The sequence below is a fragment of the Chrysemys picta genome, chromosome 5, assembly GCF_011386835.1.
Source record: "Chrysemys picta bellii isolate R12L10 chromosome 5, ASM1138683v2, whole genome shotgun sequence".
NCBI lineage: Eukaryota > Metazoa > Chordata > Testudines > Emydidae > Chrysemys > Chrysemys picta.
Genome location: NC_088795.1, coordinates 92,804,075 through 92,829,904, shown reverse-complemented (window position 1 = coordinate 92,829,904; position 25,830 = coordinate 92,804,075). Strand labels below are relative to the sequence as shown.

The 25,830-nt window shown below is 38.9% G+C and overlaps 1 protein-coding gene across 5 annotated transcripts in view; it reads right to left on the bottom strand.

Moving 5' to 3' along the window:
• LOC112058949 (uncharacterized) overlaps positions 1-25,470 on the bottom strand; it is a 33,215-nt gene extending 7,745 nt beyond the window's left edge. For 3 of the 5 annotated variants that reach the window (XM_065596897.1, XM_042841886.2, XM_065596896.1), the window contains exons 1-10: positions 25,344-25,470; positions 23,576-23,745; positions 21,158-21,329; positions 19,866-19,980; positions 19,080-19,156; positions 15,807-15,915; positions 14,277-14,376; positions 13,540-13,610; positions 12,684-12,780; positions 1,156-1,254 (exon numbers count right to left, since the gene is read on the bottom strand). In XM_065596897.1, coding sequence (XP_065452969.1) covers positions 1,156-1,254; positions 12,684-12,780; positions 13,540-13,610; positions 14,277-14,376; positions 15,807-15,915; positions 19,080-19,156; positions 19,866-19,980; positions 21,158-21,329; positions 23,576-23,680 — 945 coding nt within the window. In that variant the 5' untranslated portion in view covers positions 23,681-23,745; positions 25,344-25,470. The remainder of the gene's footprint in view (positions 1-1,155; positions 1,255-12,683; positions 12,781-13,539; positions 13,611-14,276; positions 14,377-15,806; positions 15,916-19,079; positions 19,157-19,865; positions 19,981-21,157; positions 21,330-23,575; positions 23,746-25,343) is intronic. The other 2 variants (XM_042841890.2, XM_042841888.2) reach the window with 1 other exon arrangement.
• Between the last annotated feature and the right edge of the window lie 360 nt (positions 25,471-25,830).

The following is a 25,830-nucleotide window of genomic DNA, read 5'->3' as shown; positions in this document are numbered from 1 at the left end:
TCTCTGACAAGCTGCCAAAGACGCATTTTTAAATGGCATAGGAAAAACAGAGCATGGTGGTCGCTGAAAGCAGAGTGAAAGAAATGTATGGGGGGGATTAAAGTTCTTCTCTAACAGTTCATCTATCCAGGTCTGCACAAAATCAATGAGTGGGGTGAAAAATGCAGCTTTGTTTTCCTTTCCAGTGGTTGCTTCCCATTATCTGTTAATTCTCAAATGAGCATTTCCTACAGCTGGGACATTTCATTCTGTGCTTCATGGCTCAGTACAGGAAAGTACCAAAGGCAAATGATAGACTTTGATGAGCAGATGGAGGGCACTTCTACCATCAGATCACATAGAATATGACAGGGACAACAGGTCTGGCAAAGTCCTACACATGGTGTGAGGGAATGGATATCCAGGCATATGAAGTCACCTGAGAACCGGGGTGTAGTAGAAAGTACAAAAACATACTCACTTTTTGGGGGGTATAGGATGGTAAAATTATGCCTATTTGTGGCAGCTACAAGTGGTCAGAATAATAATGTGACTCATAATATTAATTCAAGTCTCCCAAATTACCAGGAAGACAGGTAAGTACAATACAGTGGTTTCTAAAAGCTAATCTTGTGACCTAGCAATCAGGCCCCATAAAGCTTTGTTGTAGGATGGAATGAGAGCTGTAATGAAGGATTAAAAGAACAAACTGTGACCAAACTGAACACTGTCTAGTACCTCTAGTCACTGCCTCAAGGATCCGGGGTCCATTAGGTAATATTAATTGAAAAGCCAGTTCATGATAAGACTAAGATTGATGCCTGAGGCCACTTACCACAAAAAGTTAATTCTTCAGAATAAAATAGCTTGATACACTATATCTGACTGTATCCTGAATTGTCAGTCATATACACCACTGTACAGTTTCAATAAAACATATATCCCTTACCCTTCCCCCCAACCCAAAAAGTGCCGTTTATGTAAAGCTTCTACAACTCTTTGAAAAAGTAAAGTTATATGAGTGAATTCTAGATATCATCTAGAAATACCTAAGATATGGTACATACATTCTCTAGAAAAAGTGAACAGTGCTAGTATTATATACATGCCATAACATAAAACACATGACATATTGTATTCTATGAAGTAAATTTACTTCTGATCTTTATTGCTTACTTCTGTGGCTCTGAAGATTATGTCAAAACCTAAAGTCCACGTTAGGCTCTTGTCAGTGAATGTCTCCTGACCCAGCTGCTTTGCCATCTCAAACGTTACCTGGAACACAATACTCTTAATTACTAGTCTCTAAATGACGTGTCTAATGAAAGGCTTGCAGAAGCCACCATTGCTCCTCATCCTTCTCTTAAATTGCTCTGTGCATTCTTTGGATGAAGCTGAGGGTCTGGGCCACTTTCCTTTTTTTTTTTTTTTTCATTTATAACAGCTTTATTTATAAAACAGTTTTACACACACACACACACACACACACACACACAAAACCCCTTTTTAAAATACAACAAAAGACTCATTTAACTATCATTTTTTAAAACTTTCATGAAGAAGTCCCTAGTCCAGCTACCTATGAACACAAAATACAATGAAACCTGTCTTAAACAACTACTCAGACTAAAATGTGCTTAAAGGAGATGTCCTTCTATTAGATGTGAAACAGAATTGTACGCAGAAAAATTTGGGATACGCTGATGCGGTCAACTAAAACAGAAAAGTGCCTAATAACCATGATGACTTGTAGAGGTTTCACTGTATAAGAAAGAAGGATGAGATTGGGATTAACATGTATATTTCTTTTTCTTAACCCCCAAACAGCTGGATTTTTATGAAATTTTAAGTTTACAAAGATGTCTAATCTTGAAGTCTGTACTCCAGCAAAATTCCTATGGATCTCAGTGGAACTATTTAGATACTTGAAGTTAACATGCACTCAAATGCTTAGCTGAATTGGGGCCTTAATTTTTGCTATTATATTTGCTAGTTTATCTAATTTTTCTCAATGTACCCTTTAATCTAAAACATACTTTTTTAACAATACCAAGCAATACAAACGAATGAAATTATTTGGAATATACCTCTTGTAGATCTTTTTTGAGAAATTTCTTTGTTTATACAGTATGTTACAAAATGCCTTTCAACTCTACAAAATGTTCCTAGAAGTCTAAAATAAACCACTTGAAAGCAGTTTGACAGAATAGTGCTGAAAGGGGAGCAGAGGGTGAGGTGGAATGTCATTTATTCTAAAAATTTCCAGGCATAAAACAAAACAAAATTGTCAAGTTATGTGTGACGGGTCTAATCCCCAGACAGTATTAATCACCCAGCATGAATTAAACCTGTTACAAGTGCTGCATGGTATGTGGATTGTTTTTCTTCTCATTCTGATCACCCATACTGACATTCTAGCTGGACTCTCTGCATGGCAGCCACCACTTTAAAGAGGGTGGGAAGTGTGTGCTTTCCCCTAGAAGGTCTCATTCTGGAACAGTGAAATAGTTTGGACTGTTGGTAGACTTAGGCAAGAACTGCCTACAAAACAGACATTTAGAAACAGAAAAATCAAGTAATGGTGTGGCAGGCTTAGCCTCCTGGGAGCCTCTTTATGCCAGTCATCTCTCCATATAAAGTGGAGTGTACAGACGTCCATGTCACCTGAATACAAAAAAATGGAATAGGTGCACACAAGTCATAGCCCATCATCAGTATCATTCTTAGAGCTGCTTGGAAATTTTCTGACATCAGAAAATGCCATTTTGTCCAAATTGAAATGTTTGTGGAAGCCCGGCTATTTCACATAAATTTCCTTTTGAAAAAAAATGAAAGCAAAGTGTTTTTAATAATGCTGAAACATTCTGGTTTGACATTTTTCATATGGAACATTTTGATTTCTCATTTCAAAACAACTTTTAAAAACATTTTTTTTAATTTAAAAACATTTTAAAATTATTTTCAAAAGTCAAAAGAGGAACAAAAAGTTTAGATTATTATCAAAACAAAACATGCCAATTGACCAAAAACTAATTTTTAACATATTTTCATTTCACAGGATTTTTTTTTGTTTTTGTTTGAATTTGAAATGAGAGCAAAATTTGAAATGTTGGAAATTCTATGTTCTGACCAGCTCTAACCCTGCTAAAGATCTAGGTTGGTGGCTGATTTCGCATTCTGCCATTTCTGTGGGGATCCACAGTGACATAAGGACATAGTATAAGAAGAGAACAGGTGTTCTTTGGGGGCCTGCGTGAATTCCCACTGCTACGAGTTGCCCCCTAGCAATGTCTCCTGCAACTGTGCATGCACAGAGGTGATTCTCAAAGAACCACCTGGCTGGTAAGTAACTTCTTCTGAATAGATAGAACTAAATTAACTCTTAAAAACATACTTTTGAGGGCTAAAAATTGCCCATTTTAATCTGAAGAATGGAAGAGAGTGATGCAGTATATTTACAGGTGAAGGGTGGGGATGGATGGCAGGAAGCAGGCAATCTAAGGACATGAAGTATCAGTGGAGAACACCCTGATGGATGGTTAATCCATTATAGTATGTGCGGAGATATGAAAGGTGTTGGGACATCTGAAGGATCCTTGGCCAGAATTTAGGCTTTTAGGACACAAATCAATAGTTAAAAATAGCCTGGTTAGGCTATTGGTCTCTTGTTAGCAAGTGCCAGCTAGGCTTTTATGAAATTTGATCCTCAGTACAAAGTCCTACCTTTATAATGACTGCCTCAACTTTGCCATCCACAAAGTAGCATTCACAGCTTTTAACAATCTCCTTCCTATGATTGAGTTGGTTAATAATTTAGTAATCTCTGATCAGATAATGGCTTTAGCAGGAAGTGTGGCTTCTGCATGTGTATGCAGAGGGCAGTCATTTTCCCCTTCCGACTCAATGTAGCTCTGACCTTGATTGAACTCTGAACTCCGAGAAATGTTCTGCTTCTGATTCCAGGTGAAGCTTTAATCTTTCTTTCTTATTTTAAAAAAAACCATAATTGTTCAGTACTTGTTACAAGAAAAAAGCAAATATCAATGAATTTCTAATGCACTTATTTTAGTTTTTAATTGCAATGTCTCCTTATCTTGTCCACTGTTTTAAGAACAAATATAAAATAAGGGTTCAAGTAGTAAATGGGAAAAACAGGTATTATCATTTCCCAGCACAGCTAGAGCAAGATTTTGATTGGTCAGAGGTCTGCTCCTGAGATGCTGTACTGGAGTCACTGGGAGTTTTGCACACCGAAGCAACTTAGGATACTCCCCTTTTTCATTATTTTTTGAGGGTTTTTGATTTTCTTTCTCTGAGCCAAAATGGGCTAGATCCTCAGCTGCTGTTCATCAGTGCAGCTTTATTAACTTTGTTGGGCTCAGCTCTTCAGCTGATGTAAACTGGCGTAGGTCAATTGGCTTCTTCGACCAGATTCTCTGCTGCTGGTGTAAATTGGCATAGCTCTAGTAGAGGCAAGGACCTGAATTTTAAAATGCCCTCTTATGTTAACATTGGATTGCACCATCACACCAATCCGAACATCTCAAACTGGGGGGTATTTTAAATCTGGGCTTGAATCAGAATTTTGTCCCTTGAGCCCATCTCTAAATTAAACACAACTCTCTGGAAGTGAATTACTTTCCCCATAGAGCCATTCCTCATTTAATTTCTGATTCTAACTCTTTGTTATTTATCAAAAAGGTTTGACCTGCAGACTTTCCAATGAAATTTCCATCTGTCTCTAATAAAGCACCAACTCCCTTCTGGGGCAGTATACATTTGGGGTTTTGAAACAGAAACTATTTGTCTTCTAGGTTAGTTAAAATAAGGTATCAGAACAACAGTGCTTCCTTGCTGCCAGGTCAAAACAGTTAAAACTTTCTTTCTAAACTCTGTGAAAAGGCAAAACTTATTATTCCTGCAAAACCACATTAAACTGAAAACAACAACAAAAGTATTGTTGACCTTGTTTAATAAAACCCAACACATTCCAGTGGAAAACATACCAAGAAGGATAGTCTGGATTAGAGGGAAGGAGCAAGGCGGGTAAATGAAAGACCTTTCATTTATACCACCTAGAGAAAGAATGTAAAGGGGTGGGTTTCAAGGAGGATTTAATTGAAGTATATGAAAATGTTAAATGGTTTAAGATAAGATCAGCAAGGATAACTACTTTCAACACAGACAATATAATCGGGCTACACACAGAAGTTCAAAAGAAACAATTCAGAACAGACTTGGATGGGGAAGAATCCCAAGAACAGTGAAGCTGTGGAACCCCTGCTGTACCAAGGATTTTAAGAGAAAAATACCAGTAGCTCAAAAAAACCCAACTGTCTGCTATCACGTGGAAAAAAGTGAATTTCAATGGGAGCAGAGGCCAAAAGACAAATGGCTCTTTCTTAAAGAAAGAATTTAAAACACTGGGTGAAATTTATGCTATCAGGATACCTTGATAGTCATTTAAAACCAGCCACATTAATAGTGAAACTTTGCAACACTAGGAAAGATAAATACACAACCCTCAGTTTCTCCAACTTTAAATTACTTAGGCTATACTGGATGTTTCTTTTTAACATGTTACATAAAAGAGCTTTTATCGACTCAAATATGCTTTTAATTAACTTACATTGTGAATGAAACAGGGAGGTAAAAAAGAAAAAAACAGGAAGACTAAAATTATTTCATCTTCAAAAGAATGTACAATTCCATTAACAACAACAACAGAAGTCAATGAGAGAAGGGTTTCTACAAAGAAGCTCTCTCTCTCTCTCTCTCTCAGAAGATTAGTCCAGACAGTTGCGCTGTCATATACTCAGGCTTCTTTTTCAGGAGCACTGGAACTCAAATCCTTTTCCCCCCTCTCTCTGACACAACAAAATAGCAATATCTACATCCCCAACCTGCTCTGCTGGGAAACTCTCACCCAATCCTCAGATGTATTGGGTAGAGGAATCTATCTGAGCTTCATGCACATAGTTTAGTTGAGGGTCTTGCAAAGCCAAGTGCCAGTCCTTTGGCCCCAGATCCTCAAAGGTATTTAAGCACCTAATTCCCATTGATTTCAGTGGGGATTTAGTACCTAGATGCTTTTGAGGGTCTGGGACTTGGTTCCCATTTGAGTTGTTACATAGCATTTAAAAAACAAATGAACCCTACTACACATGAGTGAGTGGCTGTAAAACCACAAAAATTGCTGCGTTGTGTCTCACAATAAATATTTTGTGATGATTCTGGAAGTGAGCAACAACCTGAGCAGTTAAAAGGATTTTACCATTTGACTGATTTATTGATTTTATAGATACGTAAATAATTCTGCCCTTACATTTGCCACTTACCTGATTTAGAGATATAACTGATTGATTTTTCATTTGAGACCTTTATCAGCTGACTGACTGATCTTGAATCTGATTATTTCTTGCTGTGTAACTGATTCTGCCATATTAACTGATCCTCCTCCATATGACTGATCTGCCATTTATCTTGTATTGTGTTTAACCACTTTATACGTTGATTATTGCCATTTGATCACTTTTGTCAATGAACTGATTTTGCCATCTATTTTTTAACCCTGCCATCTGCTGCCTTGATAGTCAGTGAAATTGTAGCACAAATTAGATGGTCTTTCTCTTCAACTGCTCCTATCATCATATTCTAATCTTTCTGTTCTCACTCCAGAATACCAACCTTAACAGTCATCTTTAACAGCCACCTAGCCTGTCCGTACATTGTGCTCTTGTCTCTGTATCCTCTCCTCTATCTTTACTTGCCCTATCCACCGCGTACCCCTCCAGTGTATCAAAAATGTTGCAGCTAATGTAATAATCTTCCTCACTCACTGCTTGGACCATGCTTGGAATCTAGACATTTCAAAGCTGGTGTGTAGGTTGCAAACAATCTCCCTGGTGATCTTGAATCACATGAGTCCTATCACTGGAAAAGAAGAGTTGTTGCAGGTCAGGTTTTAGGAGCATTGGTAGAACTATGTGAGGAAGGTTACATGGCGCCTGTCTGTACCATGTCTGGCTCTTTCTAGTGCCCCGGGTCCATTTATTTCATTAGCACTTAAAACCTCTTTTAAAGTATTTATAAATCTTTATTGGGTGTTTCCAAGAGACACACATTATATAATTGGTCTTAAAATAAATCTGCTACAATATGTTTATAAATGTTGACTTTAGCTTCTCTGGAAATTTCCTCTTGGATGACAGGAGTTTATATTGAGGTAGAAATACAAAATAAAAGAAGAAGCCAGTTATGCGAGAAGTTCTATTTTGGCTTGAAATAAAATAAATACGGAGTGGTTTAATTAGGAAAGGATTGCTAACACAATGTTTTCCCTTTTGATTCAAACTGTAACCTAGGCAGAAACTTATTGATAAACATGCGCCTGATTGCTTGGTTTCCATTTTTTTTCATCTAGGTAGGCCAATGCCTCAAGATTCACATCTGGATCCTGAATCCCATACCACCCTGACCATAAAGCTTCAGGGGTTCAGAACAGGGAGTTAGCATAAGCCTGTCTCTAATTTTTGGTCTGCAAGCCTAAAAATACACCCATTCCTAGAAAATTTTAAAACAGACAGTTTTACCCAATTCCTTTTTGCCTCTCTACTGATATATATTTTGAATAATGTTCTGAAAAGTTGTTTGGTGCAGTGGTTGACAGATAGTCTCAGTTTAAATTACAATGACAGGGGCTCTCAATTCAGATAGCTAGCACCATCCACCACTTAAGCAGGTGGATGAGGTGGTGGGAAATAGGCAACGTCTGTAGTTGCTGGGCAACACACCTAAGCATGCTGGTATAGATACCAGCAGTAAACCCCACTGCTGTTTCATCTTGCCTCCCTTGAGAAAGGAGGAACCAGGGGAGATATAGTGAATCAGTTGAGGCACAATGCCTCCCAGGGCTGCTCCTAAAGTGGTGCAATTTGTGCACCACCCTTGCTCAGGGCTGTGCCTAAAGTCAGTGTCTTTCCCAAAAGTAGTTGTAAACTGTTATTGCGTAGCTTTTCCACATATAGGCTTCTCCTGCTGTGCCCAACCATGACTGAGAGTTTCCTCATCTTCATTAACTTCTATCCCAACCTTAATGTTCTTTCTCTGCCCCTTTTTTCATAGTACTGTAGATTTGTTCTTTGCTCTTGGTTAAACAGTTTCAGAAATTCAGTTGTGAAATTATGGGAATAATTTTTGTCTCTTTTTCAATCACTTCAAATATTCAAACCTTGCCCTGAACAAGAGGATAATTTATATAGCGCACCAGGGGTGCATTGACTATTACACTCAGATAAAAAGACTACTCTGTGGAGTATGGTATATTCACTGTGAGTAGAGGAATCCTGTCCTGGCCCTAAAATGCTGGTAATTGGCATTTTATATAGATTAGAGAGTTAACATGACTCTGATCCTACAAACTCTTATGGCCAGATTCTGCCACGGTTGCAGTGATTCTGCAACTTTAATTTCAGTGGGACTAAGTCATGGGGCAAGGTACTATTCATACTCAACATGAGTAAGTGTGGCAGACTTGGCTCTGTGTGGTTAGACCTTATACCAGTAGTTCCATCAGCAATTGGGCTGCAGGAGTTAGATCAAGAGCACAACAACAAAAATTAGAAAAGACCTTGTTGAGTAGGAAAAGGTAAAGAGGGTTGGGAACAGGGCCGGCTCCAGGGTTTTGGCCGCCCCAAGCAGCCAGAAAAAAAAAATGAAAAAAGCCGAGATTGCGATCTGCAGTGGCAATTCGGCGGAAGGTCCTTTGCTCCGAGCGGGAGTGAGGGACCGTCCGCCGAATTGCCGCCGAATAGCTAGACCTGCCGCCCCTCTCCGGAGTGGCCGCCCCAAGCACCTGCTTGCCATCTGTATACACAGTGAGCGGTGAACTGGTGTTGCAGGGGGCATAGAGCAGATCACTTGAGGAAATTAATATCACATTTTTTGTTGGTTGGTTACTTGGTATTTTTAAATGTTTTATTTAATATCGATTAAATAAATTTCAAATTCAGTATTTGGTGGGACTTGACTGGAAAGGCCTTATGGTGTTTTAAGGGAGAGTAGCCTGAACATGAGATAAAGCAAGCAGGGACCAGTAAAGGAATTTGAACGGGCATGTGATATGGTCCTAGATCAGGAGAGAGAGAGACTGTTATGGTAAAAGCATTTTGGATAAACTAGATGGCAACAAGATGAAAGAGATGATAATGACATATATAGGAAGATTATTCCTGAGTGGGGGCAGAATAGTAAAGTCAATAAAATCTGAGGTTAGTGGAACTCAGAGCCTCCCACAGAGATATCCAAAGATTTACTTTTGAAGAATGAGCAGAAATGAAATCCTGGGAAGCACTATAGCAACTGTCACCAGGGATACCATCACAAATCAGAAACATATTTATCCAGAAGAATTACATGCTTTGGAGTGGGATGACAAACTCAGAAACAGTATTTTAAAAGCCAAAACGTTATTACCTGGTAATACCTATGGTATGTGAATGCAATGCTTGTGCGTCGGAATGAAACAAAGTTATTTTTAACAAGATACTGCATTAAGCTATTACTGTACATGCCATAAGATGTGTCTGACAGAAAAACCAGGATACATATACAGAATTGCCAACAAACAGAGGCCATGTTTGCACTATGGGTGCTACAACAGCATAGATGACAGTGCTGTGTATTTTCGTAGGACAGCAACATTTAGGATTGTATGAAAAAATATACTAATGATAAAATAAGAGGGTGCATGTACTGACATCATCTCAACTATCACTGCTAACAGCAATCTTCCTAATACAGCATTCAGACTTAAGCAAACTGAATAATTTTTATAACTATTTTTATTTATTCATTCATTTTGCAGTGTCCTTCCTGGATTGTACAAAGACAGGTTTAATCCAAGTTCAGCCACAATTTTAACCTTTTTTAAACAATGAGATGTCCCTCTCAACAATATACACATTTATATTAAACTATTTTATTTTATGTAAAATATAGTTATGACCTGAAAACCAACTTGGTAAGAGGAATAGTCTCATAATCAACATACTGTATGTTATGTATCAGAGGGGTAGCTGTGTTAGTCTGGATCTGTAAAAAGCAACAAAGAGTCCTGTGGCACCTTATAGACTAACAGACGTGTTGGAGCATAAGCTTTCATGAGTGAATACCCACTTTGTCAGACGCATCTGACGAAGTGGGTATTCACCCATGGAAGCTTATGCTTCAATACATACTGTATATTGTTCCCTGTGTCTTTGCTGCTTACTTGATGGACAAAAATAAGTTCTTACTACTCCAGAGCCAGTACAGGTATTGGAAACCAAGTGAGGTTCTGTTTTGCTAGAGCACCAGTACATTTTGATGATATAACAATAATACTTGACACTTTACACAAAGCCTTTCATCTGAGGATCTCAAAGCACTTTACAAAGGCACTTAAGCATTTGGTTCTCATTTTACAGATAGAAAATGGAGACACAAGGCACTTAAGTGATCAGCTTTATAGCACACAGTAACTCAGTCTCAGTTCTGGGAATAGAACTGAAGTCTCGACTCCTAATTCCTAGAGGTCTACTTAAGTCGTGGAGAAATCATACATTTTTCGTGGGTTGGTCATGGCATAAATAGCAAATTTATGGATGTGATCATACCAAGCTGCCCTTACTTCTGCGCTGCCTTCAGAGCTGGGCAGCCGGGCACCCAGTTCTGAAGGCAGCGCAGAAGTAAGGGTGGCAATACCGCAACCCCCCTACAATAGGCTTGCAACCTCCTTTCGGGTTGTGATCCCCAGTTTGAGAAATGCTGTGTTCTTTTGTATACTTTTACGGCCGCACATTTGGTAGGGCTTTACCAATTCCTTACTCTAACCACTAGATGACACTGCCAATGTTTGTTAAACATTTAATCTTGGTTGAGATTTTCTATAGCAAGTTTCAACAAAAGCGTTTTAGTTTGTGTTCAGGCTATACACTTCTGATTTTAGGAGTTTATAATGAAAGTGCTGGCACAAAATATTATATCTTCTTATAGGCTTCCAACATAATTATTTCATTGCAGAGATTAAAACTTCTCTTACCTATACTATTAAGACACTCTTTTATTTCCCTCACTCAATTTTCCTTGAAAAACTATTTGATTTTGCCTGCACTCAACTGAGATACAATGAGAATCTAAAAAGATATCCTTTAGTTTAATAGCTTTCATTCTATTATCAAGTCATCACTAGAATAAACAAGGAATTGTCTGCAGTCAGGTTTCATTTGCAAGAGACAAAAAAGATCCAAGGTTGAGTTTGCACTTAAGAAAAAATAATCTTTTGACTTTTAAACTCTGCAAAATTTGACATGAAAATAATTGAGATAGAATAAATATAGAATCCAAAATATTTTCTAAAGAATTGCCTTTCTGACTATAATTGCATGTTAACTTGTGATTCTATAATATTTTAAACCAAACCAGCATTTTGGTGAAGCTCACATTTTTGTTAGTGTCTTGAACTCAATGCTGCTCCCACTGAAATCAATTGAAAGTTTGTCATTGGCTTCAGTGGGAGCAAGATCAGGTCCATAGTCTTGGTAATTTAATAAAATCACTAGAAATGATGTGGGCAGTGTAAAGATGCTCTCTGTTTAACATGGTAATACTGTGAAATAGGAAGATCCAATGATTATATTACTGTATAATGTTTCTCTGTACAAAAGTTCACTCTTCTCTATAATATTTATGTGACTAGGATTTCTAAGCCTGTTAAAACTTTCTAAATAAAGAAATAGTTTAAAAATAAATAGTTCTGGAATATAGGAGTTCTGGGTTCTATTGCTGTCCGTCACTAACACCATCTATCAAATACTCACCTACCTCCCAGATCTGAGGTGGAATGAATTAATACATGTAATATTGATGTTCTTGTAAGAAGACATGCTAATGCAATGTACTTTTAGAGGTACCATCCCTGCACCTCAATGGTCTGAATCCAAGGATTACATCCAGCCCAACTGCCATGGAACCCTGTTGCCTTAATCCCCTTCACTTGAGTTTAATGTGGGGTTCAGGATTTGGCCCTCACTGCTTTTCTTCTAGTTGCAGAACCTGCAACAGCTGCTGCTTTTGTTAAAAAGATAACTAATGAAAGTGACCTACCTAATGTGCTAGCGTGTAAAAACATAGGTTTATACTGAATATACACAGTCAAAACTAAAGGTTTTGCTTCTTTGTATGTTTCTATACAGGTGCATACAAGAGACCCTTGCAGAAGACCTTTGTAGTGGTTAGTTTATAGGCTTGTGATATACTTGGTAATGTGAAAATAGTTATAAAACAACCAGGGGTTAAAGAATAGACATCAATTTCAGTTTAACTACTGTATTTGGTTTTCAGATACCACAGTAATGAAAACTGGAAATTTAAGAAACAGGGGGAAAAAATACAGGCCAATAAAATAGAAGAGTCAGACTAAGAAGGAATTATTTGTGTATGCATTTATGGCAGTGGAAAATAAACATACTGTCTCAGAACAGAAAGAGAGCTTTGTATATTTTGTGAAAGTTTAATGCCGATTTCTACTAAACTCTCTTCAGCCCTCCCCATCCCCAGGACCAAAGGTGAGCCCTTCAATAAGCAGATTCTTGACTAAAAGACAAGCTGCTTTGCTTACATAAGATAGGTGAGAGCTAGGCACAAAATGATCCAAAAATACTGACCTCCAAAACCAACTGCTCCATGATGAGCTGAACTGCTCTTTCAAATGACATTTCCTCAAGTATCTTGACTCGTTTATCCTTTTCACACTCTGGTTGTCTGGAAGTTGTCATGGAATAAGCAGGCAGAAATGATAAAACGTTTACAACCTGCCAAAAGCCATGTTTTGCTGAGGTTCCAAAAATTCTGATTGCATTGTGTGTTTCAGTTTACTGCCGTATACCCAGTTATGAGCTCACATAGCCAGTTCCGGCACCACAATGAGATAAATTCGGCCCACATTTGCACCATTGAAGACAGTGGGGTTGTACTGTGGTTTTGGCCCAATGTCTGTTCACTTGTGTCAAATAAACATCACATGAATGTAGGGGCCTAACTGACTAATGTAATTTTGGGGGTATTTGGATTTGAGGTTCTGGTTTGGGCCCTTCTTTAATCATCATGTGCTCATCAAGACTTCCAGATATATTTTATCTCTTGATTTTGTGAAATTCAGATTACAAAGCCAGGGCAAGCTGGCTCTTGGATGGGGGGAAGAAACATTGAAAACAACCTCTGAGATGATGAAAATACATTAACAATGTGAATTAGGTTTTGACTTTGGTCTATCTCCCACTAAGGAAATATGTTGCATTGGATAGATAGGTCTGCAGTTTTTCCTACAATTATTGTTCTCATTTGATTGATATTCAATTGTACAATCCAGAGGAAACCAAAACAGTGCGGGAAGCTACCATTAAAACACAATTGGACATACAATAGGCTTTGAAAGTAATCTGCTGAAATTTTGAAAGTGACAGTAGAATGCCGAGTATTACTTTGATTAGCTCTAAAGAATATTCTACAGTGCAAGGATACACGTCTTGAGGCACATGTATTATGTAGTCATCCATCAGATTTTCCACCATTTCACCAAGTAGTTCTTGAACCTTAGAGACAGGATATTTCTTATTTGTAAAATTGCTAACCACATTGTTAGAAAACATCGTTTTAATTCAGAGGCTCTTGTGTTATATGATTTAATTATTCTTCTAAATTTACCCATTATAACACCATTTTGTAGATAAACAAAAGCTGTCTTTTCTAAGTTTGATCTAGAAGGCCAATAAGAGCCTTCAGTTAGATTCATTCTACAGTTTTGGCTTAAAGACACATGCAACAGCCTTACTAACGATTAGCTAAAGCCACAAAATTTAGATCTGGATATGAACTTTTCCAAAATTCAGGAGTGCTCAGATGAATATTTTGGTTCAGGACCAACTCTAATTCTTAGGCCTTGGCTACACTTACCCGCTAGTTCGACGGCTGGAAATCGAACTTCTGGGTTCGACTTATCGCGTCCAGTCCAGCTCGGCGAGAGGAGTACCGCGGAGTCGACGGGGGAGCCTGCCTGCCGAGTGTGGACCAAGGTAAGTTCGAACTAATTCGAACTAAGGTACTTCGAACTTCAGCTACGTTATTCACGTAGCTGAAGTTGCGTACCTTAGTTCGAATTAGGGGGGGTAGTGTAGACCAAGCCTCAGTTTCTCAAATGGAATCAAAGGCTGGGTTTTCTAACAGTATGAAAAAAGTTATAAGAAATTCAAAGCACAAACCATTTTCATATCTTGTAGCTGATCGGGCTCAGCAGCAACTGACAAAGACTCTCCAATGTAAGGCCTTAGCTTCTTCTCATCTTCTCTATGAAGCTCCTCTCTGTACAGTAACATATCATCGTTTAAGCTTATTTTGCATAATCAAAAAGGTTAAAAAAAAAAAAAAGTTCTTGCTACTCATGTTAAATGGCCCTTTCTGTCTTTTTAAATAAAGAACCAATTGCCCTCTAGAACCAAAAACTTGTTCTGGCTAAAATATCTATTACCAGCTATTGGAAGCCCATTCCCCTGCCAATTAGGATGTGTCACCACAATACATTTTCTAGCATTTTGTCCAGTCCCAAACAATGGGGCTTCTTTTGGGAGGCTATTCTACAGAGCTGGGTGGACAATGGTTCTCTTGTCGTATGAAAATTTTCCTGAATTGGAACAAAAAGTCAAAATTTGGGGGTGGGGGGTTTGATTCTCCTCAACCCTCAAAAATTGGTCTAGGTCAATTGACATGTTTCATTTCAATAACTTCAAAATGTTTCATTTTGATTTTGACTTTTTTTCCTCTATAATTAGCTACAAATTCTATACAAAAAGTCATTTTGAACTGGAAAACCAGAATTTTTAATATTGAAACAGAAAGTTTCAACAATTTAGAAACTTTTTAAAAATATTTCCAGTAGAGAGATTTTTCATGGAAAAGGATTGGTTTTGACTAGTTACAGTTTTGACAAACCGTTTTGTTTGAATAATTCCTGACCATCTTTAGTATTCTATGGCCTAATTGATATATTTCACTATCCATCTCTCTGAGACTTTAATTCTCTCATTGCCAAGGTAACTTCCTAATATTCAGCCTAAATTTTTCTTTGTAAATTTCATTCCATAGTTCCTCATTATAGAATCATAGAAGATTAGGGTTGGATTAGGGTTATACTGCCATATACCACATCTCTCGCCTTGATGTTATCATTTTTCACATATTTACAGTCTTACACACATTGTGACTTAGTGTATATTTTATGTGTTATAATATAAAGAATACAACTGAGATTTATCATTTTGAGAAATATGTGCATATCCTAAGCTACTAAGTCAATTGTGACATGACTATGAGGTGAAATGGTAAAACTAAGATATGATGTGAAATCACAGATCCAGAGAGTCTGAAGGCAGATGCACAATATAGCAAACATCAGTTATTTCTCAAATGAAATGGAGCAAAGGCTTACAGCGAATATTTCTTCAAGAGGCAACATATAACAAAGAAATGGCCCCAAGCCCGGATCCTGTAGCCGCTTGACTTGGGGAAGGGCTGTTTACTTCAATCCAAGGTCTATGCACAGAGATAGCCATTGTGCACAGTATTGGGCCATAAATTTGGAACTTGAATTAATAATTAATCAGAAACCCTCATAACAACTTTTAGGGAAGTTCTTAGTAAAGTAACGCTTTCCATGGAGATGTAGTCTTAGAAATACTGCATGTTTGCCCCAATTCTTATTTTACGTCAGTGGAGAAAATCAAGTAGAAAGCTACCTGAGGTTCTGGACTCTGGCCTCTAGTTCAGGCAAACACTCCATTGTAGCGTGGATTCGATTCTGTAGAGTACGTTTATTTTCCATGTCTCGAGGAGACACTTTGAAATCTAAAAGCACAACATAAATTAGTAGAGGGGGCTTAATCTTGTGCAGGATCCATTAACCATACACATTTTCCAGAAATTTCATAAACATGGACATCACAGACTATAAGATCTCTACAGCATTCTGTGTAAATAATAATAATAAAATAAAATTCAACCATGAGATTTACAAAAAATAATTTGAAGTCAATATTTGTGAAAGGTGACAATTTAACAGCCCTTAAGGCTAATGTTCTTTACTCATAGAACAGGTACAGCACTATGCAGCTATCCAAATTTCCCTGTTGACAAATATGCTTCAGGCCTGCCCCAAAGGAACCATTTCTGCAATGCAAGAGGATTTCTCTCTAGGCTCTTCAGTCTTTGGCCTCTCTAATGAAGCAGCAAACAAGCCTGACAGTTAGTATCGCTTCTAGTAGGATTTCCTGAAGGGTATAAACTTGTCTACTGGGAAATTGGAGTGTGACTACCAAATTATTTCATCCCGACTATCACACAGCCATGAGATGATAGCAACATGTGGAAACTATTGACCAGCTCTTGATTTCAACTGGCAGTCTAGAGCTGAAAGCTCTCTAACCCATTACAAATCCCTGGAGCCATCCAGTCCCTACACAAACTAACAACTTGATTGCAATAACTTTGACTAAATGTATAATCAGAGTGGGCCCAGCTGTGAGTCCTGCTGCATGCCCATGCAGGGGAATAAGGGTGATTACTGCAAATCTTTAGATAGGTTAACAAGTTTGCAGAGTACTGCCCCTGGTTTTGACTTGGTTCAGTAAACCCAACAGATAAAGAACTGAGCATTGTATAAAGTGGGCAGCCTACTACAGAGGAGTGGTGACCTTCACTTGATGCAAGAACTGACACACGACATTATCCACAAGGTCAAAACCCTGTTGGAAAGGTGTGAAGGACTTTGAAACCTACCAGGTTCTCCACGTGGAAGATGGGTGACACCAGGTGGGAAAGGCATGCATCTAAACTGTTTATTGTTTTCACGATATGTTTTCTCTGTAATGCTTTGTCCTAAATAAATGTACTATGCTTTGTGAAAGCTGGCTAGTGACTCATCTCCCTGTCATAGCTCTTAGGAGATAACAGTGCTGAAGTAACCCACTAAAGTGATCACTATGAAGAAGAGAAGGAATTGCAACCTAAATCCCCATCTGCAGGAAGAGGGATGCGAGTTCCCTCCCAGAGAAAGGTGGTGGCCAGAGGCCTAAGTAGGGGTGCTCTCAATGAGGCCAGGAAGAGGTCAGAGGTGTAGTTTCTCTGGGACTGTGACAACCTGCATAAATGTTTGCAGGAGCAGGACCATAGGGAGCTCATATATTAGCACATCAAAATGCAATCAGAAAAAGTTTTGAACTTAGGCAGAATATACAACAGAAGGAACCTATTAACTCAGAAATCTAGATCAGGGTAATCATATTTGGTATTAAAGGCTCTATATAAATGTAACGTAAGCAGAGTCTGAATGAGCTCTCCCCTGACATCTAGTGGTGAGCTGTGGAAGAAGACTTCAGAAGCTGATCTCATTTGCATGGACACACCCACCCTGCCTAGGTGCTCAGCATGATGGGATTGCTTGCCCAAATGATCATTTGTGGCTTGTGTTGGATCCCCAGTCTCCTTATTATTGGGGCAGGAGTAATAAAGGGTTGTTATCCTTGTTGTGTGAACCAATAGCAGCAGAACTGTACCTGGCATACTCCGATGGAGGAACTCACCCTCAACTACATGGCACTCACTAGGCAGGGGACATGGGTTCCAAAACCCAATGAGTTGAGAGAGGGTAGGCTCTGTTTAATGGTCCTAGACACCATTTGATCCTTTCTTTCTTCTTGGCATAATAAAAGAGCTAATTTAGATTTGATTGAGAGTATTGTTACATGTTGCAGAGCTGAAATCGCTGATACATATGTCTAAGTACTAGAACTACTTTCGGACAGTGTCTCTATTGCAAGAGACAGCCCAGTGTGCACCAGCAGTGAGGCTCTGCCTCCCACACTAACAGCTGAAATCACTGAGTGCTGTGTTAATTGGTGTGGGGGGGGGGGTCCTGAAGACATCTTGGTGAGCAGCCAGCAGGGTGGCTGTGGAGAGGCACAACAAGCAGTCAGCAGGGTGGCTGGTGGAGAGGCGTGGCAAGCGGCTAGCAGGGTGGCTGGCAGAGAGGTGCGGCAAGGAGCCAGCAGGGAGGCTGGTGGAGAGGTCCAGAGCAGAGCCCCGCAGAGGCGTGACAATTGGCCATTGGGGTGACAAGTGAATGCCCGAGCAGCAGAGCGTGTAAGGTGCCTCCTGACCCCCCCCCCACATAGGATGGGAGGTGAACTCTGCAGATGAACCTCTGAACTCTGGGGCTGCACTGGCCAAGGACAGCAACTGTGAGTGGGGTACAGAGAAGGGATGGGCACGTTAATGGGACTTTTGGGTTGCTGGACTTAAGAACCTGAGGGGAAAAGGACACTGCCCAACTTACTTGGGGGTGGGTCTTTTGCTCATGGTTTGAGTTTATGAACCCTAGCTGCAGTAAAAAGAAGAACAGGAGGACTTGTGGCACCTTAGAGACTAACAAATTTTTCTTATGAGAGTATCCAGTTCTGAGAGCTCATTCTTAATCTTTCCCTGTTTGCTGTATAGGATGCTGATCAGGTGATTTCGCAGTTTCTTTGAGAGTGTGTGACACAGTCTCTCAGCATAGTCTGTGTGATATGTAGATTGTAATGGATTTTTTACCTTTAGTCCTTTTGGTATGATGTCCATCTGCTTGCATTTGGAAAGGAAGATGATGTCTGTCTGTATCTGTACGAGTTTTTTCATGAGGTTGATGGATTTCCACTCCATACGGCTAAATGCAGTGCCTTGCATAATGAAAGGTTTCAGAGTAGCAGACTAACCTAGCTGCAGTGTTTTCCCAAATTAATTCTGAGTTACTTCCCTCCTTTTATTAAAAGTTTTTGCTACACTCAGAATCTGTGCTTGCAAGAGGGGAAGTATTGCCTCTTATAGGGTGGTGTGTAATTGTTCCAGGTCATTGGGTGGGGACTCAAGCCGGTTTTGTGTTGTATTGTTGAAAAGGAACCCCTAGATACTGAACCCGGCCCTTGTTGCTGCTGGCTCCACCTGGTTACAGTCATGTAAATTGAGTGATACCATACCATGCCTAAAGGATTTCTTTTCTAATTGTAACTCCTGGAGCATTTTCTCCAAACACACTTTTTCTTCATTCAGCTTTCTGGAAAACCAAAACAGATGACATTTTCTTAAAAGGTTGCATTCTGATTCCTTCTTAGATTTTTGACTGAATACTTCCACTGTGTCAAATGGATTCAGTGTTGTTGGGTTGTTTTATTTTCCCCTGTTTCTAGACTGTTGTATAGTTTTACTTTGGTAGTATTTGTGACAAGAGTACTATTAATCAAAAGCCATTGCTCCCACAATACAAAAATAGAAACATTCTGATGGAAGAGATTAAAATGAAAAAGTGCACACAATACACATACTGTCGGAATCTGCTGTTAGTCTTCTAGCCCCTTCAGAGAATATTTCAAAGGGTAAAAACTAGATTAAGAGCAGCGAAACTTTGTCTTAAATGACTTCAGAGCTCCTCAATCAGGATGCCAGTAACAGACTACACAAGTTTATTATGGGATCAAACTATTTTTTCTGATTAACATGTGATCCATTTCTATACTTACTTGCTATGTGGGGAAAGTTTAAAATTTCTCTTTGGGCCTCCAAAATGGTGCTTGCTTGCAAAAAGGGAAACTCAATTTCTTTTCATCCTTTCAAGAAAAGACTAGGCTAAATAGATAATATCTAGTATATCAAAGTTACATAAGATGTCTGTAGAGATCATAGAGAATTAATCATGGGGATATCAATAATATAAAGTGTCATAAGTAACTTTACAGAAAGCTTGACCAAAGCAGAAATGTTATTACTTGATCGTTTTGACCGTTTGTTTTTTCTTTTCAAGCCGTTGAATACTTCTCCTGGCCAAGATGTTATCAATCATCCTCTGGCTAGGGAGTGAAACTGCTGCATTGGACTGGTTCCCTAAAGGGAAAATATATACTAAGTAACTTCAAGTTAGTAGTGGGCATGATGCTATTATATTCCTTGTGCATGCAAAACTCCTGTTGATTTTGCTGGGACTGTTTTATGCACAAACAATGCAGGATCTGGCTCCATTGGTTTGTTTACACATTTATATGAAAAAGACAAAACAATTTATTCTGATCTTGCATTCTTAGGTGTAAACCAGGCGTAACTCTGTAGAGATGTCAGTGGAGTTACACTGGTGTAAAATCAGCACAGATGAGATCATAATCAGATACTATAACTCTATAGAGAATAAGTGCAAAACTGAAGAACATAAAACAGAAGTTAGCACTTCTCATCCTCCAAACCCTTCCTAAAAATTAACCATTTGTTCCTCAGAACACCCCCATAAATTAGCTAATAGCTCTAATTTTACAGCTATGGAAAGTGAAATAGAAAGATTAAGTGAACTGTACAAAGCCTCAGAGGGAAAAGCTATGCAATATTGTAATGTATTATCTTGTCCTCGTTCAGTTGATTTTGTTGTTGTTACAATGGTTGCCGTTGAAATCTTGTCTACTGTGTAAGATAATATTAAAGACAATACTGTAAATAACATGGTAACATCTCATTATCTAAAACAAAACCAGAATGCTTTTAAGGGTGACCACTGAAGATTGTTGTTTAAATTAAATTCTACAGACAACTTCTAAAAAGGGCATGAGCTAAGTAGAAAACATAATGGATCAGAAGTTACCACAAGAATAGCCCAGTGAGTTTATACCTGTACTTGTGGATACAGCAACGATTAACTGCCTAGGTTTGGGAAGAAATTTCCCTACATAATGGGGTTTCTTACCCATTCTCTCTGAAGCATGTGAGCTGACCACTGTAGGAAACAGTATGCTGGATTTGATGGACCAGTGGTCTGATCTGATAGGACAATTCCTCTGTTGGATTGCCTATTATTCCTCACTTTGGGCCTGATCCTTTCTCATTGACTTTGTTTGGAATCAAGATTAGACTATAAAAAGCAACAGAGGGTCCTGTGGCACCTTTGAGACTAACCTCTGTTAGTCTCAAAGGTGCCACAGGACCCTCTGTTGCTTTTTACAGATTCAGACTAACACGGCTACCCCTCTGGTATAAGATTAGACTATGGTGCTTAGAAACAAATTTCAGTACCACTAACCTTCTAGCAAATGCTCAGAATATATTTGCCTCACTAAGTCCACTCCTGACAGTCCATAGTACTTTTTGATCTCTTTGTAAAGTTCTTTTCCTGTCAGGTAATGGTCAACTATCTTTGCAGGCTGTAAATCCCCATCACTGAAAGGTGTGTTGTATTTATGAAAAGAAGGTATCTGAAAAGAAAAAATATCAGTAATCTGAAAATCCCCATTTACTTTTCCCCTTGTATTACCAGACTTTTAGATTTCTCCTCCCCACAGAAACAACCTGGAAGTCCCCAAATATTGGCTAATCACTTGGCCTAAGGTAATACTACCTTAACAATAATATCTTCCACTTGGATAATACTTTCCATCCTGAAGAATCCCTAAATAATTTATAAACTACCATATATACAACTGTAGATTAAAATAGAATGTGTACATAGAATTTATTCAGATTAATGACATTTCTGATAAATGAGGAACTTTTCAGTGGAAATGATTCATGGCTGGGGACGCAGCACATTTTCAGATAGTAGTGCTTTTTGGATAAGATGTGTTTGGATAAACAAATGTATTACCACATATGTAATAAATAGTGTGCAGTGGAATGCTTGTTTCATCCTCCCTGTCACTGCAGAGTGAGGGATGGGTGTTAGCTCAGGAGAAACCGAGCAACTAACCCAGTGTAATAGGGAAATGTATGCTCTTGGTGGATCTCTTCCCAATATAGTCACTACTAAATTAACACAGGAAGCCAAGCTTGTCTATTTCATTCTTCCACTTGCACATAGACCAGGTTCTCCTGCAGAAGTGAGGGATTGTGGGATGCTGCCTACTCTTGTGATACTTCAATTGGCCTTCCTCATCCAGGGCCATTCTGTAATTGCATCAGTGGAAGCTAATTGAGTGAGAATGCACATTAACTTTTCTAGCTAAATGCATGTATAATATTGCTGTCAAGTAAAACTGTCATCTTTTTTGTTTGCTGTCTTCTCTGGACCATGGTAATAAACACAAGAGTACAGATATTGGTGGCACAGTTGACTGTAGTCTGTGCCACATAAAACAATCCTCTTAGCAGTCAAGATTCAATGGCAGAGAAAAGGGGGCAGAGGTGACTCAATAAAAACCCAGGTGGATAAGTAGTGAGGGGCAAAGGTGTGAGGGGCTGGGAAAGTGATGACAAGAAGCTTCAACTTCAGGTGGTGGAGAAGGAGCTAGCGGAGGCATTCAAAGACTGGGGTGACATAATCAGGACAATGAGCAAGAAAGATCATAGCAGATGTTTTCTGTTGATGGCAGAATGCCCTGTCGGTGTCAAGGAGGCTGGAGAGGAGGAGGTTATAGATCAGGGTGGCCAACTTGAGCCTGAGAAGGAGCTGGAATTTACCAGTGTTCATTGCCAAAGAGCCACAGTAATACATCAGCAACCCCCCAACATCTCCCACACCCCACTCCCAACACCTCCCACTCACCAGTAGCCCCGCCGATCAGCGCCTCCCCCTCCTTCCCCACACCTCCCAATCAGCTGTTTCATGGCATGCAGGAGGCTCTGGGGGTCGGGGGGAGGAGCGAGGGCATGGCAGGCTCAGGAGTAAGGGCAGGGCCTGTGGCAGAGCCAGGAGTTGAGCAGTGAGCACCCACGGCACACCGGAAAGTTGGCGCCTGTAGCTCCAGCCCTGGAGTCGGTGCCTATACAAGCAGCCGCATATTAACTTCTGAAGAGCCGCATGTGGCTCCGGAGCCACAGGTTGGCCACTCCTGTTATAGACCATAATCAGAAGATGATGCTCCCCACCCATCCAGCCTGCACAGACTTTTTCTGCTTTCTCTAACCTTTCAGCCTCTACTCTCCAGGTCCTCTTAAAAATCACTTTTTCCTCAGACACTACAACCCCTCTTTTTTCTCTAGCTGCCTCCAGACCTTTTAAAGATTAACTTCAATCTAGTTGCCTCTGCACTGTATTCTGGTGTGTGCTTCTCTGTGTGGCTGGCCTCCTCCTATGCTTCAAAGATAGGATCCTGAAATGACCGGGGCAAGGTCTCCCCGGCTGAATAAGTAAATCTTTCCCCTTAAGAACAGGCAGCACCTTTGGCCCTCGTGAGTGGAAACTCATGGAAAATGGCCCATGACTCATGGGACATCTGCTACAAAGACTGTTTGGGACTGGGCTATGGCCTCTGATGATAAAATACTGCAAATGTACAGTGATCTACAGTGGAAACAACTAAAAACTTTCAGCTTACTCTAGAGTAAAATACTGCAGGGCTGGGTGTAACGTATGTTATTACAGAGCTGGTTGAAGCCCTAAGCTTAGGGCTGCAATGTGGACATGTGGTTTTGTTCAGAGAGAACCTCCTTTATGTAACCAAATGAATTGCCAACCAGCGCTTAAACACTTAAAAAAAAAATCCTTGCTGTAAAGGATAGTTACTTTTAGGTTGTGCTTTGTCAACAAGACCAGCTTCTGATAGACGGCTTGGACTCCAGCATGATCTGGTGGTTGTGGTTGGTCTAACTCTCTGGCTGGGTCACTCATCTAGCAGGAATTAGAGTGGTTGCTATTAACGTCACTTTACAAGACCTCAGAATACTTTTGCAGATCTAAAAATAGAAAAAGAAACATCTAGAACTGAAAAATATAAAGAAACCAAATAAATGAGATGGCCCAGCTCAATCTAAAATGTCAATGTAGATGCCTGTGATGTGATTGGTTATTTCAGGGGATACAGAATTCTGAATTCAGGCTTCAGAAAGTAAGGGATTGTTAGTGTAAACTCCCCAGCTGACCTCAACTGCCATGGCAGATTCCAGGGAAGAGAGGTTGTTTCTTGGATAGCCAGGGATCAAGTCACATAGTGCTAAATAGAAACACAATCAACACCTTTAACTATATCCAGAAGTGAATAGGACACCAATGAAGCTGTTGAAGAACTGCTGAAATATGTCTCTCTTGGCTAACTGACAGGCAGCCACATTCTGCACTAGCTGTAGATATATTAAGACATGTTGCTTTTAATACAAATGATATGGTTTCTATGGTTTTGATCAGCTTAAATGGTACATTAATTTAATTAATTACTTTGTAGGCTACTTTGAAGCTGAAAAATGCTGCATAAAAGCCAAGTATAATCATTAACTCAACCAGTGATTTAATTAAGTGTAAGGTTCTGTATAAACTCTGAGTCTTGAGTTGCATTTTCAAACTGCAGGGCTAACTCCTAGTTTCAGTTTGAAATCTATTCCAGTCCTTAAGATGTTACACATAGTGTAACTTATAATTACATACGAGTTAAAACTCTTCAGACCTAAAGCTTCCTGTAGGTTTTGTAAGAAACCATGTGCTAATATCTACTCTCATTTACCCTGGTACAAATGTATAAGCTTGTATGGAGTTAGTCCAGGTTTACAGTGATGTAACTGAGAACAGAATTTGGTCCCGATCTGCAAATCCATTCTCTCCTGGTGATTGATTGCTAAAGCAAGTGATGTCTAGTTTGTAGAGCTGAGCTGATTTTCTATTTCATGGAAAGTAACACAATTTCAATGAAATGAAAACCAAAAATGTCAAAATTTCCCACAAAATGAAATTTTAAAAATTAAGGTCAGAATGTTTTGTTTTAATAACATCAACATGTTTTATTCTAATTTCTACATTTTATATTATATTAATTCTATTATACATTTTTAAAGGAAAGTAATTTCACAATGGAAAACAAAAATGTTACATTCCGAAAATGTCAGAACAGAATATTTTGACCTTATCAGAACGCTCCAGTCCATAATTTTCAAAACAAAATTTACTCAAAATTAACACAGTGTCACAAAATATTTCACTTTTGATTAATTAGCTTTTTCCAATAAAATATTTTTACATCAGAAAATTTCCAACCAGCTCTACTAGTTTGGATATTTACTCTTTAATAGTTAGATACTTTGCAATCTTTCCACACAAACTATCTCCTTCAGCTGAAAGTAAATAGGCATCCAAAAAGTTCATAGTGGTTTATTTCATTATTTAGCTCAACATCTGATGACTAGGTTTTTCTCTAACAAGTATTTTGCATTACCACATCATAAAAGACTCCCCAAATGATAAAATCCCACCCTGTGTTGAAACAAGACCTAAACATATCAAAAAGAAGCAGTGATGATGTGGTATTGCCACCTGTGCAAACAGAAGTGTGAAATATACATTTTACCTTATTTTTAAGTTCCAAGCTTGAGAAGTCTGAAGAAAACTGGGGATGTTGTTAAAATAAAGGCAACTAACATACACTTTGTCAGGAAGGTAATAAGTGTCCCGCCTGACTGGGCAGTGTTTAGTTGTTTTGTATAGTTGCTATGGGAGTGAAATGTAACTTTGTTTAGTTAGTGTCTTTGTGGTTCTACTGCCTGAGAATATTATTATGATTTTTTTTTCAAATGCATGTAGATTTGCAAGGAAATGAGATGCTTACATTTGCCAACAGCCCATGGCAACATCATTTCAAATGTTTGGCCAGTCCTGATGTGTGATATTTTAAGTCACATGTATACATTTAACTGACAATGCTAATACTTTCACCAGCATTTGTTATTTTGCTAAAAAATGCATTTTTTCAGCATTTTTAAAATTTTGCTAATATGCATGAAATAGACACCATAATCTAAAAGATTAATCTAGCTCACATCTGAGGGGGGGGGGGA